The sequence below is a fragment of the Microtus pennsylvanicus genome, chromosome 6 (assembly GCF_037038515.1).
Source record: "Microtus pennsylvanicus isolate mMicPen1 chromosome 6, mMicPen1.hap1, whole genome shotgun sequence".
Taxonomy (NCBI): Eukaryota; Metazoa; Chordata; class Mammalia; order Rodentia; family Cricetidae; genus Microtus; species Microtus pennsylvanicus.
The window spans coordinates 1,847,942-1,875,741 of NC_134584.1; the positions used below are offsets into that span (position 1 = coordinate 1,847,942).

General features: G+C 56.3%; 2 protein-coding genes across 9 annotated transcripts; one reads left to right on the forward strand and one right to left on the reverse strand.

Annotated features, from left to right (window-relative positions):
* Window positions 1–3,289: 3,289 nt before the first annotated feature.
* Window positions 3,290–20,992, reverse strand: Plk5 (polo like kinase 5 (inactive)). 4 transcript variants are annotated; one of them, XM_075975486.1, is made up of 16 exons: window positions 20,813–20,992; window positions 17,429–17,526; window positions 9,676–9,783; window positions 9,374–9,490; window positions 8,859–8,988; window positions 8,679–8,766; window positions 8,497–8,592; window positions 7,740–7,938; window positions 7,530–7,656; window positions 7,310–7,386; window positions 6,711–6,780; window positions 6,318–6,395; window positions 5,898–6,054; window positions 4,773–4,902; window positions 4,585–4,695; window positions 3,291–3,802 (listed from the first exon to the last, which is right to left on the reverse strand). In XM_075975486.1, the coding sequence occupies exons 1-16, from the start codon at window positions 20,985–20,987 to the stop codon at window positions 3,608–3,610; spliced, it is 1,956 nt and encodes a 651-aa protein (XP_075831601.1). In that variant the 5' UTR covers window positions 20,988–20,992; the 3' UTR covers window positions 3,291–3,607. The 4 variants fall into 4 exon arrangements, with proteins under 4 accessions (XP_075831602.1, XP_075831601.1, XP_075831603.1 ...); XM_075975487.1 differs by lacking the exons at window positions 17,429–17,526; window positions 20,813–20,992 and adding an exon at window positions 10,976–11,182 and having other exon boundaries at window positions 3,290–3,802; XM_075975488.1 differs by lacking the exons at window positions 17,429–17,526; window positions 20,813–20,992 and adding an exon at window positions 10,976–11,171 and having other exon boundaries at window positions 9,676–9,899.
* Window positions 20,329–26,834, forward strand: Adamtsl5 (ADAMTS like 5). Of its 5 annotated transcripts, none has more exons than XM_075975490.1 (12): window positions 20,329–20,694; window positions 22,334–22,527; window positions 22,621–22,712; window positions 22,901–22,961; window positions 23,067–23,175; window positions 24,101–24,228; window positions 24,677–24,788; window positions 25,224–25,310; window positions 25,395–25,558; window positions 25,668–25,857; window positions 25,947–26,018; window positions 26,165–26,834. In XM_075975490.1, the coding sequence occupies exons 2-12, from the start codon at window positions 22,396–22,398 to the stop codon at window positions 26,464–26,466; spliced, it is 1,449 nt and encodes a 482-aa protein (XP_075831605.1). In that variant the 5' UTR covers window positions 20,329–20,694; window positions 22,334–22,395; the 3' UTR covers window positions 26,467–26,834. The 5 variants fall into 5 exon arrangements, with proteins under 5 accessions (XP_075831605.1, XP_075831607.1, XP_075831606.1 ...); XM_075975494.1 differs by lacking the exon at window positions 20,329–20,694 and adding an exon at window positions 20,872–21,057 and having other exon boundaries at window positions 22,455–22,527; XM_075975492.1 differs by lacking the exon at window positions 22,901–22,961 and having other exon boundaries at window positions 22,455–22,527; window positions 22,618–22,712.
* Window positions 26,835–27,800: the final 966 nt, after the last annotated feature.

Consider the following 27,800-nt stretch of genomic DNA (forward strand, 5'->3'; position numbering starts at 1 on the left):
AAGAAATGGATTTGGGCGGGCATGGTGGTGCACATTTTTAATCCCAGCATGCTGAACACAGAGCCAGGAGGATCTCTGCGAGTTCAAGCCAGCCTGGTCTACAGAGGAAGTTCCAGGACGAGAGAGAGAGAGACAGAGAGAGAGAGAGAGACAGAAAGAGAGAGAGACAGAGATGGAGGGAGAGACAGAGATGGAGGGAGAGAGAGACAGAGACAGAGATGGAGGGAGGAAGATTGGGAGAGGAGAGAGGGACAATAGTTTTAACTGAGGGTAAGATGTCAATTCCAATCTGTTTACCACCTAGTCCACTTCAGGAGGGTGTGAAGGGTAAGGTCATGTGATCTAGGCCTGGCCAATGAGCTGTACACTGGGGCCTTGGTGGTGGGCACACAAAAACAGAAGGCCTGGGGGCTAGAGAGATGGTTCAGAGGTTAAGAGCACTGGCTGCTCTTCCAGAGGTCCTGAGTTCAATTCCCAGCAACCACATGGTGGCTCACAACCATCTGTACTGAGATCTGGCGCCCTGCTCTGGCGTGCGGGCATACATCGAGGCAGAATGTTGTATACATAATAAATAAATAAATTTAAAAAAAAACAGGTGTGGTTTTTATTCTCCTAGTCACTGAGCTGTTGGGCTTCCTCTCTCCCTCGCTCTCCTTCTGAGATAGAATCTCGTGTAGCCCAGACTGACCTAGCTCCTGAAGCTGACCTTGGACTCCTGATCCTCCTGCCCCCACCTCCAGGGCACCGAGATGGCAGAGGTGTGGCCCCAGCTGGCAAAGGAACCCAGGGCCTCCACAGGGCAAGGTGAGAGATCTTGTTGTTTTTTTGGTTTTAGCCTTTTCTAGACAAGGTTTCTCTGTGTAGCCCTGGCTGTCCTGGAACTACCTCTGTAGACCAGGTTGGCCTTCCTTGAACTCACAGAGATCCCCCTGCCTCAGCCTCCTGAGAGTGCTGGGATGAAAAGCATGTGCCACCACTGCCTGTGTTTATCCTTATTTTATGGGCGTAAGTGTATCGCCTGCATGTATGTCCTTGCAGTGTCAGCCAATCAGGAGTCCTAAACCTTAGAAATCCCTCACCCTAACTGAGCTTGGGGAACTCAGATCATATCCATGTGTTGGAAACAGAGAGTTCGAACTTGAGTAGAGTAAAGACTCTTTGCTTTTACATATGGGACTTGGTCCCCTTGTTGGTTTTTGGAGGCTCTGTAGATCTGGGCATAACAGTAAGTGCTGGCTTGAAAGATGGGGCGGCAGTGTGGTGGTTCGAAAGAAAGCAGGTACCAGACTGAGAGGCACACTATTTGGAGGAAGTGTGTCACTATGGAGGCTAGCTTTGAAGTCTCATGTATGTTCAAGACAATCCAGTGAGACAGCCTACTTCCGTTGCTTTCTGATCAAGATGTCTGCCTGCACGCTGCCATGCCCCACCATGATGATAATAGACCGAACCCCTGAAACTGTAAGCGAGGCATCCCAGTTAAAGGTTTTCCTTTATAAGTGTTGCCATGGCCACTGCGTTTCTCCACAGCAATAGGAACCTTAACTAAGACAGGCAGGGACACACATGGGAAGAGGGAGAGAGACAGGCGTACAGTTCTTCCCAACAGCAGATGATCCCCGCTCATCCGCACACCGAGGACCACGTGGTCCCGAGCAGGACTGAGGCTCTGAGCACTGCATGGAGGGACCTCCCGGACACTGTGCTCAGTGAGAGGACCAGAGGCAGTAGCCCGCACAGTGTGGGACCCCATGACGGGAAATGATGAGTTGGTGGGGACCATGGGTGCTGGGGTAGAGGAGGAGGAAGCTGGCAGCTGTGTCTACAGAGCTGTGCTGAAGAATCCTCAACCAAAGGGCAGACTGTAGCTCAACAGCGGAACACCTCCCTGGGCTCCACTTTCCTTCTGCTTCTACTGCTCCTCTTCCACACCTCCTTTCTCTCCCATCCCCAGGGCCTCCGACAACCCCACCCTGTTCCATGCAGATCCCTTTCCCCCTCCATTCTATGCCAAGGAAGACATGTGGTCACATGACCTTCATATCCAGAGCACCCATCGCCTTTGCTTGATGAGGCCGCCTGCCTCTGCTCCCCAAGTGCTGGGATTAAAGGCGTGCGCCAGCCGGGTGGTGGTGGCGCACGCCTTTAATCCCAGCACTCGGGAGGCAGAGGCAGGCGGATCTCTGTGAGTTCGAGACCAGCTTGGTCTACAAGAGTTAGTTCCAGGACAGGCTCCAAAACCACAGAGAAACCCTGTCTCAAAGAACCAAAATAAATAAATAGATAGATAGATAGATAGATAGATAGATAGATAGATAGATAGATAGATAGATAAAAAGGCGTGAGCCACCACTGCGCGGCTGGCCCATCAGCTCTTTTAATTCAATCTAACCTGTGTCTCTTCATCTACATTTGCCTCAGTACTTTTCACCTTTCATTTTGAGTCCCACTTTCCTGCTTACACCGTGTCTGTCTGTCTGACTGGCCCCTGATGTCTCTTTTTTCTTCCTGAGCCCAAGTTCCTCCTCCTCCTACTTACTCTGCCTACGTGGAAGTCCTGCCTATACCTCCTCCCTTGCTATTGGCTGTTCAGCTTTTTATTAGGCCAATCAGGGGCCTTAGGCAGGCAAGGTGAAACAGCAACATCTTTACATAATTAGACAAACGCAACATATCTTTGCATAGTTAAAGACAAAACATCTCTGCATCGTTAAACAAATATTCCACAAATTCCAGGCCAGCCTGGGCTACAGGTCACTCTGATTTACAAACAACAACAGCAAAAAGCTGGAGAGACAGCTCAGTAGTTGAGGGCACTTGTTGCTCTGGCAGAGGAGCCAGATTTGAGTCTCAGCACCCACATGGTGACTCACAGCAATCTGTAATTCCAGTTCCAGAGGTGTGGTGTGGGGTCCTGACACCCTCTCCTGGTCTCTACAGATACTAGATGCTCGTGTGATGCCCAAAGGTGCATGCAAGAACATTCATTTACAGAACACAAATGAATCTAAACTAAACAAGCAAAAAGAGATAGACTCCAACTTACAGGAACATGGTTTTTTTTGTTTTGTTTTTTTCGAGACAGGGTTTCTCTGTGGTTTTGGAGCCTGTCCTGGAACTAGCTCTTGTAGACCAGGCTGGTCTCAAACTCACAAAGATCCACCTGCCTCTGCCTCCCGAGTGCTGGGATTAAAGGCATTCACCACTACCGCCCGGCTGGAACATGGTTTTTTTAATGTTTTTATTTTTATTTTTTAAAAAAAATCCAACAGGACCCAACAAAATTCTATCTTAGTCATACCATAAATCTTATTTTATTTTATTTTTGGTTTTTCAAGACAAGGTTTCTCTGTGGCTTTGGAGCCTGTCCTGGAACTAGCTCTTGTAGACCAGGCTGGCCTCGAACTCACAGAGATCTGCCTGCCTCTGCCTCCCAAGTGCTGGGATTAAAGGTGTGTGCCGCCACTGCCCAGTTCATACCATAAATCAAAGACCCCAATGTGTCCACCCTCCATGGACGCCAACTGTAGAGCAGAAGCAGACAGAAGCAGTAGAGCCCAGGTCTCCAGCACCGACATGCAGAGGTTCAGTCAGACCTTCTGACTCATCTGACACTGTGGAGCAGGCATAGCGCATGGCGCAGGTGCTGGTGGATGGCGGGAGTGCAGCCATGACTCCGTAGGACGTCCAGTGAGTAGGAGCTGCCCATACCCGGCCTTCCCAGCTCCCAGAGGGTGAGCAGAAAGCCTTCACCTTCCCCACTCAGCACCAGCTGCGTTTGGGACGTCCTGAGGCTGACCTGGGAGAGAGTGACATTAAGATCACGGTGACCAGAGTCGACCATGCTGGCCCCGGTTCTGACCCTGCGGATGAGCACAAACACTGGTTATAGGATCTGCACCTGTGAGAGTCAAGATTGGAAACTAAGGGTTCCATGAAATCAACAGAAATTGTCTCATCTGGGGATTCCCCCACCCCACCCCTCAACCCAGTACCACAACCTTCCCTTCATTCTCTCCCCTTTTGTTTTAATTTACTATTCGTGTATATTTGTGCATGTGTTTGTCACAGCACATACGGAGCCGTCAGAGGACAACGTGCTGGAGTCTGCTGGGGCTGATCTCGGGCCATCAGGCTTGGAGGCAAGCACCGTTAGCCATGAGCCCCTCGCCTATCCATCCCTGAGTCTCTTTCACTCCTCCTGCTTTCCTTTGACCGGGTAAAAGGCTGGCTTCAAAGTTTCTATGTAGCCAAGGATGATCGTGAACTCTCGAGTCTCTTCACAACATCTCCTGTCTTCTGTCATTCATGCCTCCCTATTCCCAGAGCAGCTGCAGGTTCGAAGGTTCGGGCAGACCCTCAGCAGTGACTCTTCAGGCCACTTGGCTCCATCCCACATCCTCTCTGGTTCTGTGCCCCCTCGACTTCACTGTGCCCAGAGACCCAGGATTCCCTAGGGCAGGGAGGCTGCTGTCTGGCTCTGACTGGGCTGAGGACACAGGATGTGACCTCTGATTCCATATTCTTTCAGAGGTCACACAGTCCTGAATGCTGTCAAAGCCTGGTATCCCGGTCGCTTACCTGCACGGTCCCGTTGCTAAACAACATGACCAGTGCCCGGGAATCGGCAATGAAATTCAGCAGAGAGAAGTCAGGTGAAGCGGGTGCCACAGCCATGGACGCAGTCCCCTCCTGTGGGGACATGCTGGTCAGGGTCCTCCGGATGGACAACTCCCTCTCCTGTTTCTCCTCACACTCCAGGCCCTCACCTCTCTCAGCCGCCTCTGCATATAGCAGTCAAAAAGCCGCAGGACAGCCAGCTTGGCACGCAGCGGGCTGGGGACGTCCCTCAGGGCGAAGGTCCACAGACTCCCTTGGTCAGGTTGGTAGGAGACATGGCTGGGGGCCAGGGACCTGATGAGTCTCTGTCCTGATGACCCATGCTTGGGGGGGGGTCCTCCCTCATAGCTGTACCTCATTGCTACCCAAGCCATCACTGTGTTGCATATAACTCTGGCTGGTGGTCAGTCAGGGCACTGGCCACCCCAGGAGCACCTCTCATAGGCCAACTACATCAGGTTCAGGCTCCTCATCTGTCTCTATAGAAATGGCCACTACCCTCCTGGCCAGCCCAGTGGCCTCTCTGACTGGCTGCCTCTCTCACTCCAAGAACACTATGGTAAAATACCAGTGCTTGGGAGGCGGGCTCAGTAGCAGAGGACACCCCCAAAGTTCTCGGTTCCATTCCCAATGAAAAGAAATAGAAATGAGCCGGGGGGCTAAGGAGATGGTCAGCATGAAAACCTGAGTCGGGGTCCCAGCACCCAGGTAAGAGCCAGGTGGGGTGGCAGAGGCAGGAGGATCCCTGGGACTCACTGGCCAGCCAGCCTAGTGGAAATGAGAACCCCTATGTCAGGAATAGGAGGAATCACAGTGTGAGTCGGTTCCACATTGCTGAACTCAGCCTGACGTGGTCTGACGTCAGCTCCTTTGTGTTCAGAGACATCGTGTTTCCCTGCCTTAAGTAGCCCAGGCTGGCATTGAACTTGCTCTGTAGCTGAGGGTGGCATTGAACTCCTGATCCTCCTGTTCCTAGCTGAGGTGCTGGGATGACAGGCGTGGGCCTTTCACACCCTGGTGGGGAGGGAACCCTGGGCCTTGTGCCTGGCAGGTGAGCGCTCTTGTCTACTGAGCCACCATCTGACTTCTCCAGGAACATGGCTTCCCCAGTGACCCCCTCTCCCACCTCAACTGGTTTTCGTCATGTGGTAAAGAACAGAAAACCAACTCCGTCGTTTGTGTTACCAAGCTCTCCTCCTGGCGGACACCCCATAAACAGGTGATGAGAGGTGGGGTAGAACTGGGTCCCTGGGGATAGGAGTCCCAGCAATTACCCTCCTTGGGGGCGCAGCGCCATGTGGGAGCCATCCCGAAACAGCACGCCACTGCCCCCATCAGACAGTTGGTAGCCAAAGCCGTACTTGAGGGAATAATCCACCCACTTGGGAGCCCAGAGGACAGGCCGCTGCTCCCCTGGGGGTTCCTGGGCAGCTGAGCAGAAGGGGAGAAAAAAGAGCCAGGGTCAGGTACTGGGCTGGGAGGGATAGGATGAGGAGGGGCTGGGCTGGGGAGGGGTAAGATGAGGAGGGGCTGGGCTGGGGAGGAAGGGCCTGGGTGGGGTTTTGCTGGGCTGTGTAGGAGTGGGGTTGTGGCTGTGGCTGTGGCTGTGGAGGGAGCTGAGCTAGGGTGAGGATGCTGTGGGCCTGGGCTAGGCCCTTCAAGGCCCCCTCAGCCTCCACTTCTGGCTGTCCTACCCACAGGTCCTGCATCCAGGCATAGGTGCATTTTCCTGGTTGCCGCCTCCACCTGAAGAGCCCAGCTCCCCTTTGGGTCTGTTAAGACAGAGTCACATCGGTGCCCAGACAGCAGTGAACATCCACCAAAGAGGGGGTCCTCTCCCTCTCCCATCAGCCGGGTCCCACACCTGCCCCCTCCCATCAGCCGGGTCCCCTCCCCCTCCCATCAGCCGGGTCCCACACCTGCCCTCCCGAAAGGTCTCATATCAAACCCTGACTATCACAGGCGTTTGTTAGGTTTTACAGGTGGACACACTGAGGCCAGCCGCGGCTGTGGCCCTCATCAGGACACATGAAGTCCCTATTCCGAGTCCTCGGCATCTGCCCCGGGCGAGGCTCTCTGCTGCTCACCTGCTAGGTTGGTCTGCAGGGTCCCGAGTGTGAGGAGGACCGGACTCTCAGCACAGAGAGGAACCCTGTCCTGAGACAGAGGTGTTTGGAGAGAGCAGAGGTTAATGTACCTCCCATTCTTGAGGGAGCCCCAGAGCCCAGCACCCCACTTTACACAGAGAACAGGTTTCCTCTTCAGACAAAACTTGCCTGCTGCACAAACTCATGTAGCAAGCACTCAACAAATGCAATGAAAACTGAAGTGAGCAGGGTTCCGTGGTCTCCAAAGGCTAGGGTGAGGGACAGCTGGGACTGGAGCTGTAGCAGCCCCAGTGAGAGGGCTGTGGGCGTGGTCAGGTTGGAGCCCCGCCTAGAATCCCCAGTGAGGGGCTGGGGGCGTGGTCAGAGTGGATTTCAGCCTAGAATCCCCAGTAAGGGGCTGTGGGCGTGGTCAGGATGGAGCCCCGTCTAGAAACCCCCAATGAGGGGCGGAGGTGTGACTCAGAGCTGGCAGGGTTCAAGGTCTGGGGTCTCTAGAGTGGAAGGACGCAAGTTGCTTCAGTCCGGGGCTTCAGGAAATTCTAGGCGTTCTTCCCCATAACCCTCACTGAACTGCTCACCCCATTGCTGGACTCCAGGTGGTCAGGTTCCGTCCCTTCTTCTGCAGGGCCTGAAGGCTCTTTTGAGGTAAAGGGACCTGAGGGAAGCACAGGTTTAGAGAACAGTGATGACAATCGCTCCTGCCATCCTCTCCCACCTTGGTCACGCAGGTGGAAGGGAGACAGATACCAGGCCTGAGGCAGGTGAGCGGCTGTGACAGGCTAGGGGACAGCTACTCACAAGGTGACCGGCACTGGGTCAGCAGGAGCTGGCCCACTTTGCGGAACAATCTGCCCAGCTGTGGTGGGAAGGCAAAGCCGGGCGGGCTGTAGCAGGAATGTGGAGGCAGCCGCTCTGGAGTGAAGCCCTTGGGAGTCAGTGAGCTGGGGTCAGCCCTGGATCTAGACGGTCCCTGGTCCCCAGGGGCTCACCCGGGGGACACCCCCTCACCTGAGTAAAGAAATCGTCCTGGAGTACGTGGTCCAGGCTGGGCCGCTCAGCAGGGTCGGGTGCCAGGAGCCGCGCGATGAGGCTGCGGGCGCTGGGAGACAAGTGAGCGGGCTCGGGGTAGTGGCCTTCCAGGATACGTCGGTACATCTCCGACAGGGGCGCCGCAGCGAAGGGGGGCGTGCCCGTCAGCACCGTGTACCTGTGCCGCCGGGGCAGGCGGGCAGAAGTGAGTTCACACCTTTGTCCACACACCTGGCCACGCCCAGACTCCACTGCCCCGGCATCATCCCTACCCAAGACACACTCCACCTGGCTGACCCCCACCTGCGTCACCTCCCCAGTGACCTGCGCGTCACCTCCCCAGGGCTGGCAATGACAACTGTGCACTGCCATGCCTGGCTTGTGTGGTCTGGGGATGGCATCTGGATTTCATGCGTGCTCAGTTTTACCAACTGAACCCTAGCTGCAGCCACACTTGAATTTAAATTGGCACCCAGGATGGGACAAGAAATCCAAGCCTGGACATTAAGGGCCAGGCGCTCACTGGGTGAAGAGGCATGCACTGGGAAAGCAGAGGCAGCAGGATCTCTGTGAGCTCAGAGCTAGTCTGGTCTACAGAGGGAGTGCCTGCTCTAGCTAACATGTGATCATCTGTTGTGTGCATACACACCCACCCCAAGCTCGCTCTCCTTGCCCACACCCGGTTTCCCTGGGGGCCCCCACCACTTCCTCCAGATCCAGTCAGCCTCCCTCTTACATGACGCAGCCCAAAGCCCAAATATCAGACTTGCAGGAGTGTCCGTTGCGGGACACCACCTCAGGAGCCTGGAAGTTTGGGGTTCCGCAGAGCACCCTGGAAGGGAACCATGAGAGAGGTTCAGGAAGGCCGGCCAGGACTTTCTGGCCCCACTCAGGACCACCAAGACCTTCCACCATTACCTGTGGGAGTGACCGGTGGGCCCCACCCGGGCAGCCAGCCCTAGGTCTCCGATCTTCACCTCCATGTTCTTGTTAAGGAAGAAGTTACCTGCCGGTGGGGGGAGCGCGGCATGGGAGCATTGTAGCCCTCAGCCCTTCGCCACCTTCGCAGCACCCCAAAAGTCCCTTCCTCATGCTTACTGGGCTTCAGGTCCCTGTGCACAATGCGATGCTGATGCAGGTAGCGCAGGCCGCTGACCAGTCCCAGAAGGTAATAGCGCACCTCAGGCTCCGTCAGTGTCCTCCGTGCCTTCAGCACGTGAGCCAGGGACTGCGGGCGGGCGGACCGGACACTCAATAGATGGGCTGTGGACACTGTGCGCACACCCGGGCTCAGGGAAACCCCGCTCGGCCAGGGCAAGCACGGCTGAGCTGTGTGGGCCTAGGTGGGGACAGGGGACGCTAGTGACTGGACAGGGGGCAGGAAGACATGGCGTGGGCACAGGGAGACACCGGTAGTTACGGGGACCTAGAGACACAGACAGGACAGACAACAGGCCTGTCTGGCTCTCAGTGGCCTGACCCAGGCCTCACCCCAGTCACCCCCTCAAGCAACAGGGGGCTCAACACAGCTCAACACCACCTGGTTTAACGAACCCAGAGCAGACACACGAAACCCCCCCGCCCCCCCGCCCCCCCACCAGGCCCACGGCTACCTGGCAGCTGCAGTACTCCAACACCATGTACACGTGGTCGCGGTCTGCGAAGTGTGCGTGGAAGGCCACGATGTTGCGATGGCGTAGACGGCTGTGCAGGGCGATCTCACGCTCCACCTGTGTCCCCATGAAGGTCCCTGAGTGGGGTGCAGGCGACAGGCCCCAGGCCTGGCTCGCTCACAAGGAGAGAAGCAGGGCAGCCCTGGGACAGGTTTTGGGCAGGTGTGTGTGTGTCTGTGTGTGTGTATGTGTCTGTGTGTGTGTGTGTGTGTGTGTGTCTGTGTGTGTGATGGCTGGCTCACCTTCCCGCACAGGCGCAGCCGCCCTGCCCCGCCCCTTGGCACCACCTTGAGGGCGAACACCGCACTGGTGGACATGTCTGTGAGCTTGTAGCAACGGCTGAAGGCTCCCTGCAGAGGACAGGAGACAAGATGCAGACAGTGGGCCACACCCAAGACACAGGCCTGCTACAGATTCAGCCAAGGCTCCGCAGCTGTCACACCCGGACACCCCACATCACAGTCCCCTGCCAAAGAGATGAGACCCACAGACTTTGTCAAAGCAGGAGGCTCATGAGCTCTGTTGCACAGGACAGTGAGGGACCCATGACACCCAGAAACACAGCATACATACACACAGCACCCCCCCACAGCATCCACACACACACACAGCATCCACACACACACAGTGTCACACACAGCGTCCATACACACAGCACCCACACACACAGCATACACACACACACACAGCATACACACACACAGCACCCCCCCACAGCATCCACACACACACACACACACAGCATCCACACACACACAGTGTCACACACAGCGTCCATACACACAGCACCCACACACACAGCATCCACACACACACACACACACACACACACACACACACACACACACACACACACAGCATACATACCCAGTACTTCCACCTACAAACACAGCGCCCTCCTACCGCCTCGACACACATCCACAAACAGAACTTCCACACACACCTACAAACAGCATACCCCCACTTGGATCATCCACACACAGCACCCATATACAAACCACCTACACAACCCAGTCAGACACCCCCACAGCAGGTCCACACACAGCTACACGCACAGCACCCAGACTGACAACACCCAGACACACGCACACACAACACACACCCAGACAAACTCTCTGGACACACAACACACAGACTCAGAGCTCAACACCCTCCAGCGCCCTTGGCCACCAAGAGAGCAATCCCCAGTCGCAGCCAGGTAGACAAGTGGGTGCAGGACACAGGCCGCACGCGCTGCTCAGCACCCACCGCGGGGGGAAGTGACAGCCTCGCCATTGTATGTGGAGCACCAGTTGTGCACCCATGGGACACTCAGTGCCCGGCTAACGCGGGCGACGCGCACACGCCCCTCACACGCCCGCAGACAGCGCGCCAAGTGCGGTTCCCACCTCGCCATCTGCCCTGCAGCCCGGACCCCAAACTCAGGGAACCCGAGGCGCCAATCATTGCGCGTTCATTCCCGCCCAGCCCTCGACCCTTCCAGCTCTCCCTCTTCCCGCGTTTTGAACTCGGGTGTGTGTGAGCGCGCGCGGGAACCCCCACCTTGCCGATCAGTTTCCCGCGCCGGTACACGCGCCCTGAGCCCGGGTCGCGCAGGAAGGCGGCCACCATCTGGCGGCTCCGCCGCCGCCTCTGTGAATGGGGCTCCATCTGCTGGGGTGGGCCTGGGCGCACAGCGGGCGCAGGGACTGCGCAACCCACTGCCGCCGGCAACACTGCTGCTCTGGGCCCGCGAGCCGCGGGAGCCGAGCGGGTCTTATTGGAGAGTGGGGGCGGGGCGGGGCGGGGCGGGGCCCGGACGCCCATGGGATCCTGCCAGCGCCAGCAGGTGCTCTGGAGCAAACCCGGAGCCAGGCTCAGTTCTACCGCGCTCCCATCCCTGCGCCTCCTAGGACCTGTTGACAGCACTCGGTTCACCCATTGGGGAAACTGAGGCCCAGTGGACTCGGCTGGTTTATTTGCAGAGAAGCCCGTCCCAGGAGTCTGTCTGGGGTGTATGGAAGACCTGAGGCTGGTGGACCAAGTGCATCTGGCTGGGTCCTCCCTACAAGAGAGAGCGCCGCGGCCTGTGGGACTTCATCAACTTGGGCACTGGGAAGCCACAGCAGGATTCAGAGGGAGGGCAACCTAGAGAGGTTTGGTGACATAGGGACCAAAGACAAAGGGCTGGAAGGCTAAGGGCACAAGTGAAACACCGTGGGGTGGGGTGCCACGGAAGAATGGCAACCAGGATGAGGGGCAGAAGGTGGGCACTGGCTGTGATAGCCGAGTGAGAATTGACCTTTAAGATGGAGGTGGAGGCTTAGATGCGGCTGATAGAAGAGATAGCAAGCTAGCCTGGAGACTCTTCAGAACCTCAGGCAACCCCTCACCCAAGCCAACCCTCCCGTCCAACACCCCTCTCGTGCTGCAAGCAGCCATTTCTGCACCACAAGGATGTGGGTCCCTGGGCACCCCACCGTGTGCTGGCTGGGAGTCCCCTAAGTCCCAAAGCCAGGCAGGCATAGGGCAGGCTGTGAGCCCTGCCATCTGCCTCTAGTATTAATCCCTGAACTTTACATAACACAATAAATGGGGAGGGATTAGCTTGACTCCCAGCGGCTGGATTCAGGTTATGGAATTTTCCAGAGGCAGGATTTAGAATCTAGTCTGGCTCCCTGGCTCGTGCCACCGAGGGGGACAAGAAACATCCCTCGAGTGCTCATATCTAACTGTCCCCCTGGGAGCATTCGGGCATGTATCTTGTGGAAAGTGGTTCATACAAGTTACTGGTGTCTCCTTTGCAGCTGGGGTGAGGGTCCCTGGTCGTCAGCAGCAGCCAGAGAGCCCAGAAGCCCAGATAACAGGAAGCTGGTGTGGGTGGGGGTGGAGAGGGGGTGGCCAGGCACCCAGTTCCCTCTCTCTAGCCCACTCTCTTCCTGGGTCGGCTCAGTCCATCGTGGGCTGAACACCTACTGTATTTGCTGAGTATCTTGCGGTTGGTGGGGTACCTACTTTGTGCCCCAGGTAGCCCAGCCTAGCCCCTGTAAAATGATTCCATGTTTTAAAGCTATAAGGAGGGGCTGGAGAGATGGCTCAGTGGTTAAGAGCATTGCCTGCTCTTCCAAAGGTCCTGAGTTCAATTCCCGGCAACCACATGGTGGCTCACAACCATCTGGAATGAGGTCTGGTGCCCTCTTCTGGCCTGCAGACATACATACAGACAGAATATTGTATACATAATAAATAAATAAATAAATATTTTTTAAAAAGCTACAAGGAGTTGGTTCAAGCACATGGAGGAAGAAAAAAGGGTTGGGGGCGGAGCTTGTGATGGTTGCCTCGGAAGACTGCCAGCCAGAGTTCTATTCCTGGGACCACAGTGAAAGGTGTCCCGTGACCCCCACATACGTGCTGAGCCTGCTCATGTCCACACTCAGAGTTCTATTCCTGGGACCACAGTGAAAGGTGTCCCGTGACCCCCACATACGTGCTGAGCCTGCTCATGTCCACACTCAGATAGACAGTAAAAATGACAAAATTTAAAACACAGTTTGGGGTGCAAGACAAGAGTTACCAGGTTTGTTTTCCTGCTGGGATCTGGTCCCTAAGTTGTGTGCTATTCATGCCAAGTGGCAGACAAGGAGGCTCCTGCAAGCTCAGGGTCTCCCAGCGTGGCTCTCAGGAGGGGCGGACCCCAAATATCTGACAGCTGTATTTTTGTCTCCCGGTTTCCAGCCCCAGGGAGCAGAGACACGCGCTTGGGTGAATGGCTGAGTCCACAGAATAACAGAAACTTCCTAGGGAAGAATGAACGGAGTTGCTGGCCTGGAGCCCTGGAGCGTGCTGATCTGCTGATGTCTCTCTCCCCGCTCCCCTGGCTGCTCCTGTGGTGTCTCTAGCTGAGTCTGCACCTGAGAGCTGGGTGGCCTCCTCCCAGCCTGTGCCCCTCTGAGGAAGGGTACCCCACCTCAGCCTGGTCTAAAACACTTTTGGTTCTCCTGAAAAGCCGCTGACAATGTTAGGAGATGGAGGAATTGTAGGATGGGTTTGGGGGTCTCCTTTGGGGGTGGTGGAAAATGTCTAAGTGAAATTATACCCCAGGATCACTATGCGGTGGTGAACAAAAGATGTGAACTTTGACACGGGTGTGTGCCTCATGCTCATTACAAGGCTACAGGGGTTGTGGTTTCGGCTGCTCAGGGGTTGAGGCAGGAGGATTGTGAGTTCCAAGCTACCTTTGATTACAGTGTGAATTCAAGAGGTAACCTGTGGGGGGCTGGAGAGATGGCTCAGAGGTTAAGAGCACTGGCTGCTCTTCCAGAGGTCCTGAGTTCAATTCCCAGCAACCACATGGTGGCTCACAACCATCTGTACTGAGATCTGGCACCCTCCTCTGGCATGTGGGCATACATGGAGGCAGAATGTTGTATATATAATAAATAAATAAATCTAAAAAAAAAGAGGTAACCTGTGATAACTAAGACCCTGACTCAAAAACTCAAAGAAGCCCACACCTTTAATCCCAGCACTCAGAAGGCAGAAGCAGGTGGATCTCTGAGTTCAAGGCCAACCTGGTCTACAGAGTGAGTTCCAGGACAGCCAGGACTACACAGAGAAACCCTGTCTCAAACAAAACATAACAAAACAAAAATTAAAAACCAATAATAACAAAAAACTCAAAGGGAAAAAAAAGATGGACAGAGACACACACGTGTCCCAGCAGCCAGAAGGACACAGCAGTGTCCACGAAGGCATGACGGACTCATGTGAGGCCCATTCCCACGCTGGAATACTGCGCAGCCAGGAACAGGACTGAGATGACGCCCACGGCACGGGGGGCTCTCGGGGACATGGTAGACCCAGATGCAATGTGGCACTCCAGGACAGGAAGTGCCCAGAGAGAGGAAGTGGGTTTGAGGGTGCTGGAGAGTTTCTATTGCATGGCAACAAGAAAGTTCTGGATATGAAGGGCAGGGACAATTGCACAGACCTGTGAATGAGCCACGCACTAAGAAGAAAAATGCCCGTGTAGTCCAGGGTGGCCTTGAACTCCCAGCCCCCCTGAGTTCTAACTGACAGACACGCACTGCCACACCTGGCAAAAACTGGCCGCCTTTACATTAGGCACTGTCACCGAGCTCCCACAGCCCGCATCTTAGGCCTGACTGTGCTTTTCCTGACCTGAGACAACCCTTCGGACTCAGCAGATCTGTCTGGAGGAGTTTTGGGAAGCTTTGCTCAAAGCGCCTGCTGCAGGTGGAGGGGGTGGCTGCTGCCCGCCATTGCATCTCCCCAGAGATTCTCAGGGCTTGTGTGTGGGTCCCTGAGGTGGCCCAGGCCTCCCAACCGCATGACTGAGGAACGGTGCGCTGTTCCTATCTGGGTTCCACGTGGCTGCACCCGTGAGCTCACAACCACTCACGAAAAATCCCCAGAGACTTGGAGTCCCAAGCACAAGGAGGCAGGAGGGAAGCGACTATCCTGAGCACCCCAAAAACCCCAGGATCTGGGCAAAGTGACCCAGCGTGAGCATGCGTTAGAGGGACACCCGATGCACTGACTGCCCAGGAAGGTGACTTTAGCAGTGGCGGTGGGGACGGGCTGGCAGGAGCCACTCATGTCCCTCCCACATATCACTCTGAGCCCCTCAGATGCAGAGCCTGAAGCAAGGGCTCTGGGCAGAGCCACTCAGCCCTCAGGGCCACTGAGTTTGGAACCCAACTGGGGACTGAAAATATAGGAAACTGAAGAAAGGACCAGAAGGATGGCCTACTTCTGAACCCATCCCCTCCGGCCAGCAGCTCTGCCCTGGATGTCAACTGTTTCCTGTCCAGTTCAGAACTGCCAGGAAGGTCTCGACACTGTGGCACCCTCAGGGTTAAACCAAGTCAGCCCCATGTGTCCCCCACACACCTCTCCTACTCCAGGATTTTTGCACACACACCCAGCCTGTCCTACCCCGCCCGGGCCTTTGCACACACACATACACACACACACACACACCTCTCCTACCCCAGGGTCTTTGCACACACACACAGCCTGTCCTACCCCAGGGTCTTTGCACACCCAGCCTGTCCTACCCCAGGCCTTTGCACACACACCCAGCCTGTCCTACCCTGGGCCTTTGCACACACTGTTGGGTTTCCACAGAGCACTCATGTCTTTCCAGGACAGCCCAGAACCTATGGATAGATGCTGGACACACACTGTGCCCCACCCACACTGGAATAGCATACAGCCACAAACAGGAATGAGGCTCCCTGGCACATGCTGGAGGATCAAGAACAAAATTCCCGGGCTGGAGAGATGGCTCAGCGGTTAAGAGCATTGCCTGCTCTTCCAAAGGTCCTGAGTTCAATTCCCGGCAACCACATGGTGGCTCACAACCATCTGGAATGAGGTCTGGTGCCCTCTTCTGGCCTGCAGACATACACACAGACAGAATATTGTAAACATAATAAATAAATAAATAAATATTTTTTTTTAAAAAAAAGAACAAAATTCCCTGGGCTGAAGAGATGGCTCAGTGGTTAAGAGCACTGGCTGCTCTTCCAGATGACCCGGGTTCAGTTCCCAGCACCCACGTGGCAGCTCTGTTTGCTAGCCCAGATCCAGGATCTGACACCCTACACAGACATAAATGCAGAAAAAGACCAATGCATGTAAAAAAAAATAAGATGAAAAAAAGAAAAATAAACGGGAGGCAGAGGCAGGCGGATCTCTGTGAGATCGAGACCAGCCTGGTCTACAGAGCTAGTTCCAGGACAGGCTCCAAAGCCACAGAGAAACCCTGTCTCGAAAAACCAAAAAAAAAAAAAAGAAAAGAAAGAAAGAAAAGAAAAATAAAGTAAAATTTGAAAAAAAAACCCCAATTCTCTATTCCTGAAATGTCTACTCAGACTTTTTCTTTGTTTTTAAATTTTATAGTCATTGAATTTTTATTTTATTTTAGTTCTGCATATGTCTGGGTATGGGTTGCATGAGCTTGCGGTCACTCATTCCCCTGGATTCCCCCAGAGCTGCTCAACATGGGTACTGGGAACTAAACTCGAGTCCTTTGCAGAAGCAGGAAGCTCTGCGAGTCATCTCTCCCTCTCCCCCACCCCTCTCCTCTCTTTCTCTCAGACAGGCGCTCATTGTGTAGCCTTGACTGTCCTGGAACTCACAGAGATCTGCCTGACCCTGCCCTCCGAGTGCTAGGATAAAGGACTAGAGTCACCACTGCCCAGTCCTGAAGTCTTGCTTACTGCCCCCAAGTGGTTCTACCAGCAGCTTCAAGGTCTGATTTGTCCTTGAGCTGCTCCCCAAGGTCTGAGTCATCCATGTTCCTGCTGACAGGGTTGGTGTCCTCAGAGGACCTGCATCCTTGGTGCCACTGACCAGCAAGTGGGACTCCTGCGGCACAGGCCCCGCCCCGCATCCTTCCTCCTGCCGGACATGACATTGACCTCTAAGCAGGGACATTGATCCCCTCGATGAGCAGGTTTCTGGATATCGGAACTAGCCAGGCTTCGCAGGAGCCATCTGTTTTTGTCTGTGTAGGTCTTTTTGCTAATGGCAGGGAAAGAGCTGAGTTTCAGTATAGACGGGGGTAGGCAGATGATGGGGAAGGAGTAAGCCAGGTATGGAAGCACATGCCCGTGGAAGTGGAGGCATGAAGATTCCCAGTTTAGGGTCAGGGTCATCCTTCACTACAGAAAGAGTCCAAGCCCAACCAGGGCAACTTGAGACCCTGTCTCAAAACAGTGTGTGAGATACACCACTGTAACCCCAGCGCTGGGGGGTGGAGACGGGAGGAGCGGGGCAGGAGGAGCTGGCGGGAGGAGTGGGCTTCCTGGCCAGCCTAGGTGAATCAGCGAGTTCCTCAAGGCAGAGACCCTGTCTGAAAAAGACACGGGGAAGAGCAATCGAGGAAGACGCCTGAAGCCACCTCCAGCCTCCACACGAATGTATACACACACAAGTGAACCCGAAACAATGTTGCCAACACAGAAAGCAATTTAGGCATCCTACCTCAGATCCTGCAGGATCCAGTTTCTGAGACCCTGGCTCTGCCTGCCTGCTCCCTGTAGTTCGCGAATTGACAAAGTGGGAGAGCGCAGTGGCAGCCACTGGGAAAAGTCAAAAGAAACAAAACATTTCCTCCATTACTGAGCACCCAAGAAAGAAGACAGGCGCCCAGAGCTCTCCCATCCCACCCTTGCTCAGGATGGCCTGGACAGTGTGGGTCCTAATTCTGCCCCCTCATGTGCCATGGTGCAGCTGGGAGCCCCGGAGAGCCCTAGTCTGGATCGGGTGATGGGACCTCAGTGTCTTAGGAGGCAGAAGGGAGCATTATGGTAACCAGGTGGTAAGGCACCAGTTCTCAGGGACCTCAGGAGAGTTCTGGTTCCACAGAGCGCCATGAGGTTCCATCTTCCTGATTTTTTTAAATATTTATTTATTTATTATGTATATAATATTCTGTCTGTACGTATGTCTGCAGGCCAGAAGAGGCACCAGACCTCATTCCAGATGGTTGTGAGCCACCATGTGGTTGCCAGGAATTGAACTCAGGACCTTTGGAAGAGCAGGCAATGCTCTTAACCACTGAGCCATCTCTCCAGCCCTTTTTTTGGTTTTTCGAGACAGGGTTTCTCTGTGGTTTTGGAGCCTGTCTTGGAACTAGCTCTTGTAGACCAGGCTGGTCTCGAACTCACACACAGAGATCCGCCTGCCTCTGCCTCCCGAGTGCTGGGATTAAAGGCGTGCGCCACCACCGCCCGGCTCATCTTCCTGATTTATGAGGCACTCTCACTCTGGAGCCTAGGCTGGCTGGGACTCCATGACTTTGAACCCCTGATCCTCCTGTCCACCCTCTGCAGTTCTTGGATGTTAGGTGTGTGTAACCGCTCCTGGCTGTTATGTTGGGGATGACATCCCCCCCTCCCAGGTTTTGCAAGCGCTTACGGGTAAGCCCGACCCCAGAACCCTGTCTTGTGCTGAGACCGAGTTTCATGTAGCCCAGGTTTGTTCAAACATCTTATGTAGCTGAGGATGACCTTAACTCCTGACCCTCTTGTGCAGCCACGCCCACTTGTACCCTCTTGATAAATGTTAAAGTGCTGATGCCAGGGCCCTGAACATACGGATAGCCAAGAGCCGCACTAAATCCTGTCCCCTATCCACACCCCGTCGTGGCAGGGCCTCGGAAATGGGTCCTAGGAGCTTTGAGGATGTGGACCCAGCTGGGTGGGGCCTGTGGAGCTGAGCTGTCCCCAGCAGCAAAATTAAAGGAGCGCTGGCTCACTCATGCGCCCTCTACCGGGCTGAGCCAGGACTGCACGAGGCGCCGCACAGAGCCTGCTCCGTATACACCCTGCAGAGCTTAGCACTTTCTGCATAAGCGCTGGTAGGACCGGTGCCCGCTCTATGGCCTTGCGGGGCTAGGCTTTTGCAGCGCTTTTGCCGCCCGCCTGCTTTACCGCATATAGCGACTGCTGTAGGGACTCAGAGGAAAGAGCCACTCTTCAGGGCAGAGTGCCTGCTGTATACTATCCCTGCGAGGGGATATGCCTGTTGTATGTGTGTGCCATGCTGTACACAGTGCCTGCTGTACGCATAGTGCTTTCTGTCTCCATGTATCATGGGCCATGGTGCCTGATGTGCATCTCCCCTTCAGGCCCGGCTCTGTGCACTCCCTGGAGAGTATAGTTCCTGTTGCGTATGTCCTCTGTAAATCAGCGTTGGTGGTGCTGCCGTCCCCAACACTGTCCCCATCTTTGCTTCACTGAAAGGCCCCTTCCTCTCACATCAGGAATTCAGGACTGTCCCTTATTCTTGTGCTGACCCCAGCTGGGCCACCCCTCTCTGTGGCCCCTGTTCCCGACACTCCATGCCAGGCCTTAACTCTTTTCATCTGGGTGATGGGCATCAGAAGTTGGAGTGATGGCCTGGTGGCCTTCTCCCCTCACTGGGACTGGCTACTTAGCTCACAGCTTTGTGTACACAGTGGCTTGCAAAATGACACTAAGCGGTTATACTTGGCGGCGTTTCCTGTGGCTGGCCCTTGCTGGGCCCTGAAGCAGGTGTATACAGTAGGCTCTGTGCCCTGCATGGAGTAAATACTGCAGGCAGTCTGCGTTTTAGGGAGTGCATACAGCAGGCACTGCGCCCTGAGGGGAAAGTGCCCGGACCCTGGTCAGCCAGGCGGGCTTCCTAGAGGAGGCAAGTTCAGCGTCCAGGAGCAGCGCAGCCCACACAGCAACGACCATCGGAGTGTTGCAGACTTCCTCCCGGCTGCCAGAGGCCGCCACGGAGGGGCTGGGGTTGGTGGAAGCCTCGGAGGATCCAAAAGAAGCTGTCTGGGGAAACTGAGGCGGAGGACTAGAGGCCAGAACCAGGCGCAGGAAGCTGCACTGGCAGCGGGCCTGGAGGGCGGAACCGGGTGGAGCATTGGTGACGGCAGCGCACGGGAATGTGCAACAGGGAGGGTCCCTCCATCCCCAACGGGCATGCGGGGCCTCTTGAGGGGATGTTGGGGACCCGGGTGCAGAGTCTGGTTATACAGGGGAGACGGAGACCAGGGCGGGGGTCTAATTGGGGGTAACAGGAACCAGGGTGGGGAGGCCTAATTGCGGGTGATGGGGACCGATTTGGAGGGTCCCTGGGATGGATGGTTGGGATGAGTCGAGGAGCCTGGGTTGAGCGTGTGATGGGGATGGGGTTGATGAATCTAGTTGCGGGGTGATGCAGACCAGGACCGGGTACTCAGGATGGGAAGTCGCCCTGGTACACACTATCCCACTCAAAGCCCAAGCTCCGCGCGCATTCCCCGGCCCTGAGTGCGGCGCCCGGAATAGCAACCCGGTAACCCCCGCGCACCGCCCCGCAGCTGGACTTCCCAAGGTCATTGGCACCCAGGATACCAGGACCAATGTTGGGCCACGGCGCTGCCTGGCGCTGTCGGTCAGTCCCCTGCCGCAGCTCCAGGCCCAACCCAAACGCCGGTTCCTACCGCACGAGGGCGCCCCAGGCCTGCGCCCTCGGTGACCCTAGTCTGGGCGCGCCTGGGAGGCCCGGTGGGAGGGACCGACTGAGTTCCCAGTCCCGCACCTCGGGGGGCCCCGCTGCTTCCGCCAGTCCCTGGGGCGTCCCAGGGAAGCCTGGACGCCTTGCCTTGGGCTCTGAACAGCCGGTAAATTCCTCTTCTCATCCTGCCAATACCCCGGCTGGTGTGGCGACAATGCAATTGGCTCCTTTCCCTACTTGGGGCGAAAGCAGTGATCCCTAGGATGGCGGTAAGTTTGGGGGTCGCGCTTTCTCTGGGGTGGAACTGAGGCTGAGGACTGGCTTGCCCAGTGACTGCTCCGTCAGTGCAGGAGAGGGGTGTACTGCTCCGGAAAGGGCATAACTGACCTGGATATACGGCCCTCCAAGAGGAGGTTGTGGCCTCTCCCTTCCCGGGCCAGCCCAACCTCTGGGGCCGCAGAGGGAGGGCTCCCAGCTGCCGTCTTGAAGCAACTCCCCAGGGTTTCCAACTTCTACAGCCACCTCGGTCCCCAAGGCGCCCTAAAGGGTGGAATGACAGCATCAGACTGGCTGACAAACGGGGAGAACCTGGCTCCAGCCGGGCTGGGGGACCCCTCCTTCCCCTTCATCAGGTACATGGGCCGTGTGGGCTGAGAAATTGAACTCCTGTGTGCCCTTCAGAGCGCTGGCCCCGACCCCAGAAGGGACTCACGGGGCCTTGGTTCCCGTCCCTCCTGGCTTGTCCTGCCAGGCCCCTATCACGAGGAGGGCGTGGGCCGACAATGACTTCATCCAGTCCCTGTAGATGGGGAAACTGAGGCCTCTACTCAGCCCTACCCGCCCCCTTCCTCTGCAGACCCCCTGGGCATCGCAGCCCACACTCCTGGCAGATGAAACCATGATGTTGGAAGGAGGCCAAATCAGCTTTCCTCTGCCCGCCACAGGGGATCTCCATAGACTATGGGTGTCCCGAATCAGAGAGGTCCCAGGGGCAGAGCTGGGAGGAATGAGCCCCTACTGGCTGCTCCCTCTACAGGGTCTCAGAGACTCAAGGACACTGCACAGACAGGGAAACTGAGGCCTGAGGAAATAGAATGGTTGGCTCCCAGCCACCCAGGAAGTTAGATGAAACTTGCACCACCTAAACACTGTCCTTAAAAGATTCTTCTCATCGTTGGCACTAGGACCAGCTGTGTGCACTGGAACAGAACACGCTAGCCAGGAGTTGTGGGGCATGCCATTTATTTATTCATTTACTTATTTATTTTGTTTTTTCGAGACAGGGTTTCTGTGTGTAACAGCCCTAATTGTCCTGGAACTCGCTCTTGTAGACCAGGCTGGCCTAGAACTCACAGAGATCCACCTGCTTCTGCCTCCCAAGTGCTGGGATTAACGGCTATAAAGTGAGTTCCAGACCAGCCTGGACTACACAACGAGACCCTGTCTCAAACAAAGAGTTGGAAAGATGTTCAGGGTTAAAGACCTCATCCTGTGCTTTAAGAGAACTCACGCTGGGTATCCAGCACCTTGTCAGGCTGCTCACGACTGTAACCAGCTTAATTTAGGGGTCGGTGCTTCTGCCATCTTCGGACACCACACTAGAAGTAAAAATAAATTCTGTTATTTCGTTTTTAAGGACACAGTTTCTCTGTGTAGCCCTGGCTGTCCTGGAACTCGCTCTGTAGACCAGGCTGGCCTCGAACTCACAGAGATCTGCCTGCCTCTGCCTCCTGAGTGCTGGGATTAAAGGCGTGCCCCGTTACAGCCATCTAAAAACAAGATTAATTTTAAAACAAGTAACAACGCATAAAATTTCCTAGTCCCCACTGAGTGCCTGACCTGAGCCAATAATCCCCTCAAGGCTTTCCGGAAATGGGGGCGGGACTGTTGTTACCTCATTCTTTTTAGAGACAAGAGGGCCCAGAGAGGTTTAGCCGCCATCGGGGATCACACAGCCAGCCAGGGCTGAGATGGCAACTCACCCTGGTCCCGCTGATCACCGCCTCTTGGGACTTCTGTGCTCCCTCAGACCCCGCCTCTTCCGGAATCTTCTGCTCCTGTTGTGGACCCTCCTGAGCTGTGATTTGAGGGGTACTGCTCAGGTAGGGGGTGAAGGAGCCCTGGAAGCACACAGGAATGTGGATGGGGGACCCCAGCTCTCCTTCTGGCTGACCCTCCTCTCTGCCCTCAAGTAGGGTCCCGGGGAATGGACGCCCTGGGGGTCATGGAGCAGGTGTTCCAGCTCTTGTGGCCGGGGCGTCTCGGTGCGCAGCCGCCGTTGTGTCCGGTAAATCGGGAGCCCCTCCCTCCGCCCCCCGCCCGGCCGCGCCCTCTTCCTGCCCACACACGCAGTGTGCCCTTTAATCCCGCGGAGCCAGCTGGAATGCGGGTGGGGCTGGTGGGGGCAGGCGATGGGAAGGGGTCCCCGAGAGGGTGGGGGAGTCCTGCTCCGCTCAGAACACCCTTTTCTTCCAGACTTCTCGGGGAGGAACCTTGCTGGGGAGGCAGCCATGAATACCGGGTGTGCCAGCTGCCGGTAAACCCCAGAGTCCGCCCTGAATCTCTCTTGCTTTGTTACACTCACCCCAAATAACCCTCTCGGTGTTGATGGTCTGATCTACCCGTCTATACCCTTTTCCAGGACTGCCCGCCAGGGGCGAAACCCTTCCGAGACCTGCAATGTGCTCTCTACAATGGCCTTCCCGTCCTGGGCACCCAGAAGACCTACCAGTGGGTGCCCTTCCACGGAGGTGAGTAATCTGACTTCCTGGGATTGAAAAGAAACAGAGAACTTTGAAAAGAGTTAAGAAATGCCCACAGAGGCGGGCACTGGAATGGGGTTTTTAAGCATATGTAGAGCTGATGGAAGAAAAAAATGGTCCCTTTTACACAGGATCAAACTCCAGGCTATGGATTGGTTTAGAGTTTTATCCAGAGGCCAACAGTTTTCAGACTGATCCCACTAACAGGAAATGTCGCACAGAGCTGAAAATAGCAGCTTATATAACTGGGTGCCAGGGGCAGCACGCCTCCAGACTGAAGGGAGACAGGCAGCTTCGGCCACCGGAGGGGTGGAGAGCGATAGGACCAGCCTAAAACGGAGAACCTTTCATCAACCCTTGGAGCCCTATCCTGTGCCCAAGGCATCGACTAGGTTGGCCTTGTCTCCGCCTGCCACCAGCCAGCCTGCGGGGCTTATCTGACAGAGAGGGGAAACTGAGGTACACTACAGGCCGGTAGTACAGCCATGCTCTAGGGCTAATAAAGGTAGTTTTATTGGGCTTTAAAGAGAATGAGCGCCAGGAGGGAAGCAGGTTGGGGTACGGAGAAACGGAACCAAGAGGTGTAGGGAAATTTATGGCCGAGAGGTGGTCCTGCATGCCCTTAATTCCAGGACAAGAGAGGAAGAGGCAGGTGGATCCCTGAGTTCGGCCTGGTCTACAGGGCTAGTTCTCCTACAGCCAGGGTTATGTAAAGAGACCCTGTCTCAAAAAAGAAAGAAAAGGCAGAAAGAAAGTACATGACCTGGAGAGGAGGGGATGGAGGTTGGCCATGAAGGGCACAGCGCCTCGGGGAAGGAAGCTGGAGGTGAGGGCTGGGGAGCTACAATGAACTGCGGGTAGGGACTGGCTTTGAGTTGGAGGCCCCGGGCTCACTCATCCCTCCCGTCCTCAGCACCCAACCCGTGTGACCTCAACTGCTTGGCTGAGGGCCATGCCTTCTACCATAGCTTCGGCCGCGTGCTGGATGGCACCCCTTGTACAGCAGGGGCCCAGAGCCTCTGCGTAGCAGGCCATTGTCTGGTGAGGACCCCTTGGCCCCGCCCCACCATGGTATTTCCCTCCAGACTCCGCCTTTATGTGTGACCCCGCCCAGGCGGCCTCCGGCCAATTACATCAGTTCCCGCCCCTACAGACTGCTCCGCCCATCGCTGGGGGGGAGCCTCAGGCTCCGTCAAAGCCCCGCCCATCTGGCTCCAGGCTCCACCCACTCCGCGAGTTACCCGCTCATAGCTCCTCTCTCACAGGCTTTGCTCCTAGGGCCTTCTTTCAGATCCCGCCTTCATGTCCAAGCCCCGCCCACCCCTGACCCCACCCATTCTGCTCAGCTCACACTAGGTCCCTGCCGGCACTTTCTCCAGCCCCGCCTCTGCTTCGCCCTTAGCCCCGCCCACTCGCGACGCCCGCTCCATCTGGCCACGCCCCCTTCCGCAGCCCCGCCCATTCTGACCCAGTGCCCTCGCCCCCGCAGAGCGCTGGCTGTGATGGGCTGCTGGGCTCCGGCGCCGTCGAGGACCGCTGCGGCCTCTGCGGTGGCGCCAACGACTCGTGCCTCTTCGTGCAGCGCGTGTTTCGCGACGCGGGTGACTGCCCCGTCCTGCCTCAGGGCATGCTCTTGAGGAGTAGCGTTGAGAAGGGTGTCCCTTTAACAAGGCGGGCTCCCAGGAGCCAAGGTTCTCGTTGATTGGACATTCGGAGGCCCCGCTCCTCGAGCCTTTCTCCTGATTGGGTCATGTCAAAGCGTCCCACCCTCTCTCGGAAAAAAAAATGCCCTTTTAACCCCTTTCCTGCCTCTTCTCCATTGCTTCTCATTTAATCCGCAACTATCCATCCCTGCTCACATGACTCTGTCACCCAAAGTGCACCTCTCCACTGCGCACCTCAGCTCATCCCTCCCTGTGCACCCCAAAGCATCCCCTGTATACCCCAGTGCGTCCCGCTACTGTGCACCCCTGAGCACACCCGAGCATCCCAGAAAATCCTGCCTTGCTACACCCCCAACCTCCCGCCTGTCCCAGGTGCCTTCGCCGGCTACTGGAACGTGACTCTGATCCCCGAGGGCGCCAGGCACATCCGCGTGGCCCAGAGCAGCCACAACTACCTGGGTACGGTGGGGCATCAGGGGAAACTGAGGCTGGGGTGTGGGGACAGGCAGTTTCCGCGAGCGCAGGCTGACTGCTTCCTTGCAGCGTTAGTGGAGCGCGATGGCCGCTACGTGATCAATGGCGACGGGGTGCCCAGCCCACCTGGCACCTATGAGACCGCGGGTACCCGCGTGGTCTACACCCGCGGCGTGGGTCCTGAGGAGACCTTGCAGGCGTCCGGCCCCACCTCCCAGGAGCTGTTGTTGCAGGTGGGCGGGAGCGGACGGTTTGAGGCGGGACACCGGGGTAGGTTAACTGGGGAGTCAGGGGTCCGAGGGGAGAGCGGGCCGCCAGCTCCCGCGCGCCCTTCCGCTCCAGGTGCTGCTGCGGGAGCCCAACCCAGGAGTGCACTTCGAGTTCTGGCTGCCCCGGGAGCGCTATGGTCCCTTCCAGGCTCAAGCGCAGGCCCTGGGCTGGCCCCTGCGACAGCCTCAGCCCCGGAAGGTGGAGCCTCAACCTGCCGAGAACCCTGTGGTCCAGGAGGCCATCCCTGCTCGGGATGCACCAGGTGAGATGGGGACAGCGGGAGCGGGGTCAGGCAGGAAGTAAGTCCGGTCTGTGTCACTCACAACACCCTCCCCGTCCCCCCCACCGTAGACCCCTGCGGGCCTTGCCCTGACAGCCGGGGCCGTGCACACCGGCTTCTCCACTTCTGCGGCAGCGACTTTGGTGAGACCCCTGACCTTTGTTTGGCTCCTTCTATGACCCAATGACCCTTAACTCCTCCTAGATAGTTGCTCTGACCCTCTCCATTGAACTCAGCTGACCCAAAAGCCTTGAGGGTCCACCTGACCCTTGGTGTCACCTTCGCGCAGTATTCCAGGCCCGTGTGCTGGGCCGCCACCGCCAGGCCCAAGAGACCCGCTATGAGGTGCGTATTCTGCTCATCTACAAAAACCACTCACCGCTGCGCACTCGAGAGTATGTGTGGGCGCCAGGCCACTGTCCTTGCCCATCACTGGCTCCCCATCGAGAGTACCTGTTGGCTGCCAGGCGAGTGGTCAGCCCTGATGGCACACAGGACCGACTACTGCTGCCCCACGCTGGCTATGCTCGGCTCTGGAGTCCTGCAGAGGAGAGCCGAGTTCGCCTGGCTGCCCGGCGCTGTCCAGTATAAACCCCCGGAAGTGGGAGCCTCACCAGATGTCCCTGCGACTCAGGAAAATCTCCCGCCTGGATTATTTTGAGATAGGTTCTCACTGTTTATATAACCTTGGCTGCATAGACCAGACCGGCCTCGAACTCATAGAGGTCCACGTGCCTCTGCCTCTCCAGTGCTAGGATTAAAAGCCGGCCTGCGTCATATCTAAGAACTTTAAGGACCTCCAAGATCCTGGCTACTTCATCAAACGAGTTTGGTCCATTCCTTCTAAAATTACTATTTAACTTTTACAAGAACTTAGAAAAAGAACAAATCCCTTCCCTGTCACTTACCTGCTGTACAGGCTCGGGGACACCCCAGTAAAGTGGCTGTCACTGTGCTCAGACATGCTCAGACACACCCATTCCCATCTTTTCCTGACACCCCCTGCCAGTGTACTGGACCCATTATGAGACCAGCACAGGACGGATGAGGACTGGGAGCACACAAGAGAATCGATGAACCTCCAATCCCGCCCCTCTTCAGGCTTCTCACATCATGGGTGTCTATCCTACAGTCACTCAACAAACCAGCCCTACTGGGGTGTCCCTCTGGGTCCTGTGTCTGTCATATGGTCTTACCTGTCTGGCTGGGATCCAGAGGTCAGCTTTACCCTTGCTCCTCCACAAGAGCTCCTCTGGCCTCTATCCCAAGTCCTCAGTTTTCCCATCTATTAGCTCTCTGTGGACACTTGGCTCTCTGATGAGCATTTATTGAGCACTGACTGTGTGCGGGAGACCCGGCAAGTCCTGGGGAGGCACAGTGCTGTTGTGGGAAAAGCAATGGTCACTTTGTTTGATGGTTATGTGATAGTCTTTTGTGGCACCGGGGTGCAGAGAGCACCAAGAACCTCTCCCACATCCCAGACAGCGTGCAGCCCGGGTCTACAGGGATCTGTTGGCTCCTAGCTCCCCCTGGTGGCGGGACCATGAATTCCCAGGCGGGAAGATGGTCTGCAGGGGCCAGTTCCAGCAGGCCTTGGGGACGTCACACCCACCTATAACGGCTGCCCAACGTGACACTAGAGTCCAGGGCAGGGTCATCTCTGCTCGGGTCCTGGTGCTGAGCCCGGTACACATGACAGCACCGGTAACCCAGGAGTAGTGGGAAGGCATAGGTGGCTGGTATTACTGGTCCACACCAGGAGCGTGAGGCCTGGCTCTTCCCCTGGGTACTGCAGTACTGCCCAGACTGCTGGTTCCAATGACGGACAGGGAACTATCCCCCAAAACGCCGTTCATCTCAAATTTGGCTCTTTGTGGTAATCAATAAAGGGGGATGTTTTAACTTGAAAACATTGAGAGTCATTA

Bases quoted from the DNA above. Each gene is read 5' to 3' on its own strand.
- Adamtsl5 (XM_075975494.1), top strand. From the start codon at position 20,978: ATGACAGCATCAGACTGGCTGACAAACGGGGAGAACCTGGCTCCAGCC. The intron at 22,713-22,900 runs GTAAATCGGGAG...CTTTTCTTCCAG, and splicing joins CGCAGCCGCCGTTGTGTCCG to ACTTCTCGGGGAGGAACCTT. The intron at 25,311-25,394 runs GTACGGTGGGGC...GCTTCCTTGCAG, and splicing joins GAGCAGCCACAACTACCTGG to CGTTAGTGGAGCGCGATGGC.
- Plk5 (XM_075975486.1), bottom strand. From the start codon at position 20,987: ATGCTGTCATTCCACCCTTTAGGGCGCCTTGGGGACCGAGGTGGCTGT. The intron at 8,767-8,858 runs GTAAGCATGAGG...CCCCACCGGCAG, and splicing joins GCACAGGGACCTGAAGCCCA to GTAACTTCTTCCTTAACAAG. The intron at 7,387-7,529 runs GTGAGTAGCTGT...TGCTTCCCTCAG, and splicing joins GACCCAGTGCCGGTCACCTT to GTCCCTTTACCTCAAAAGAG.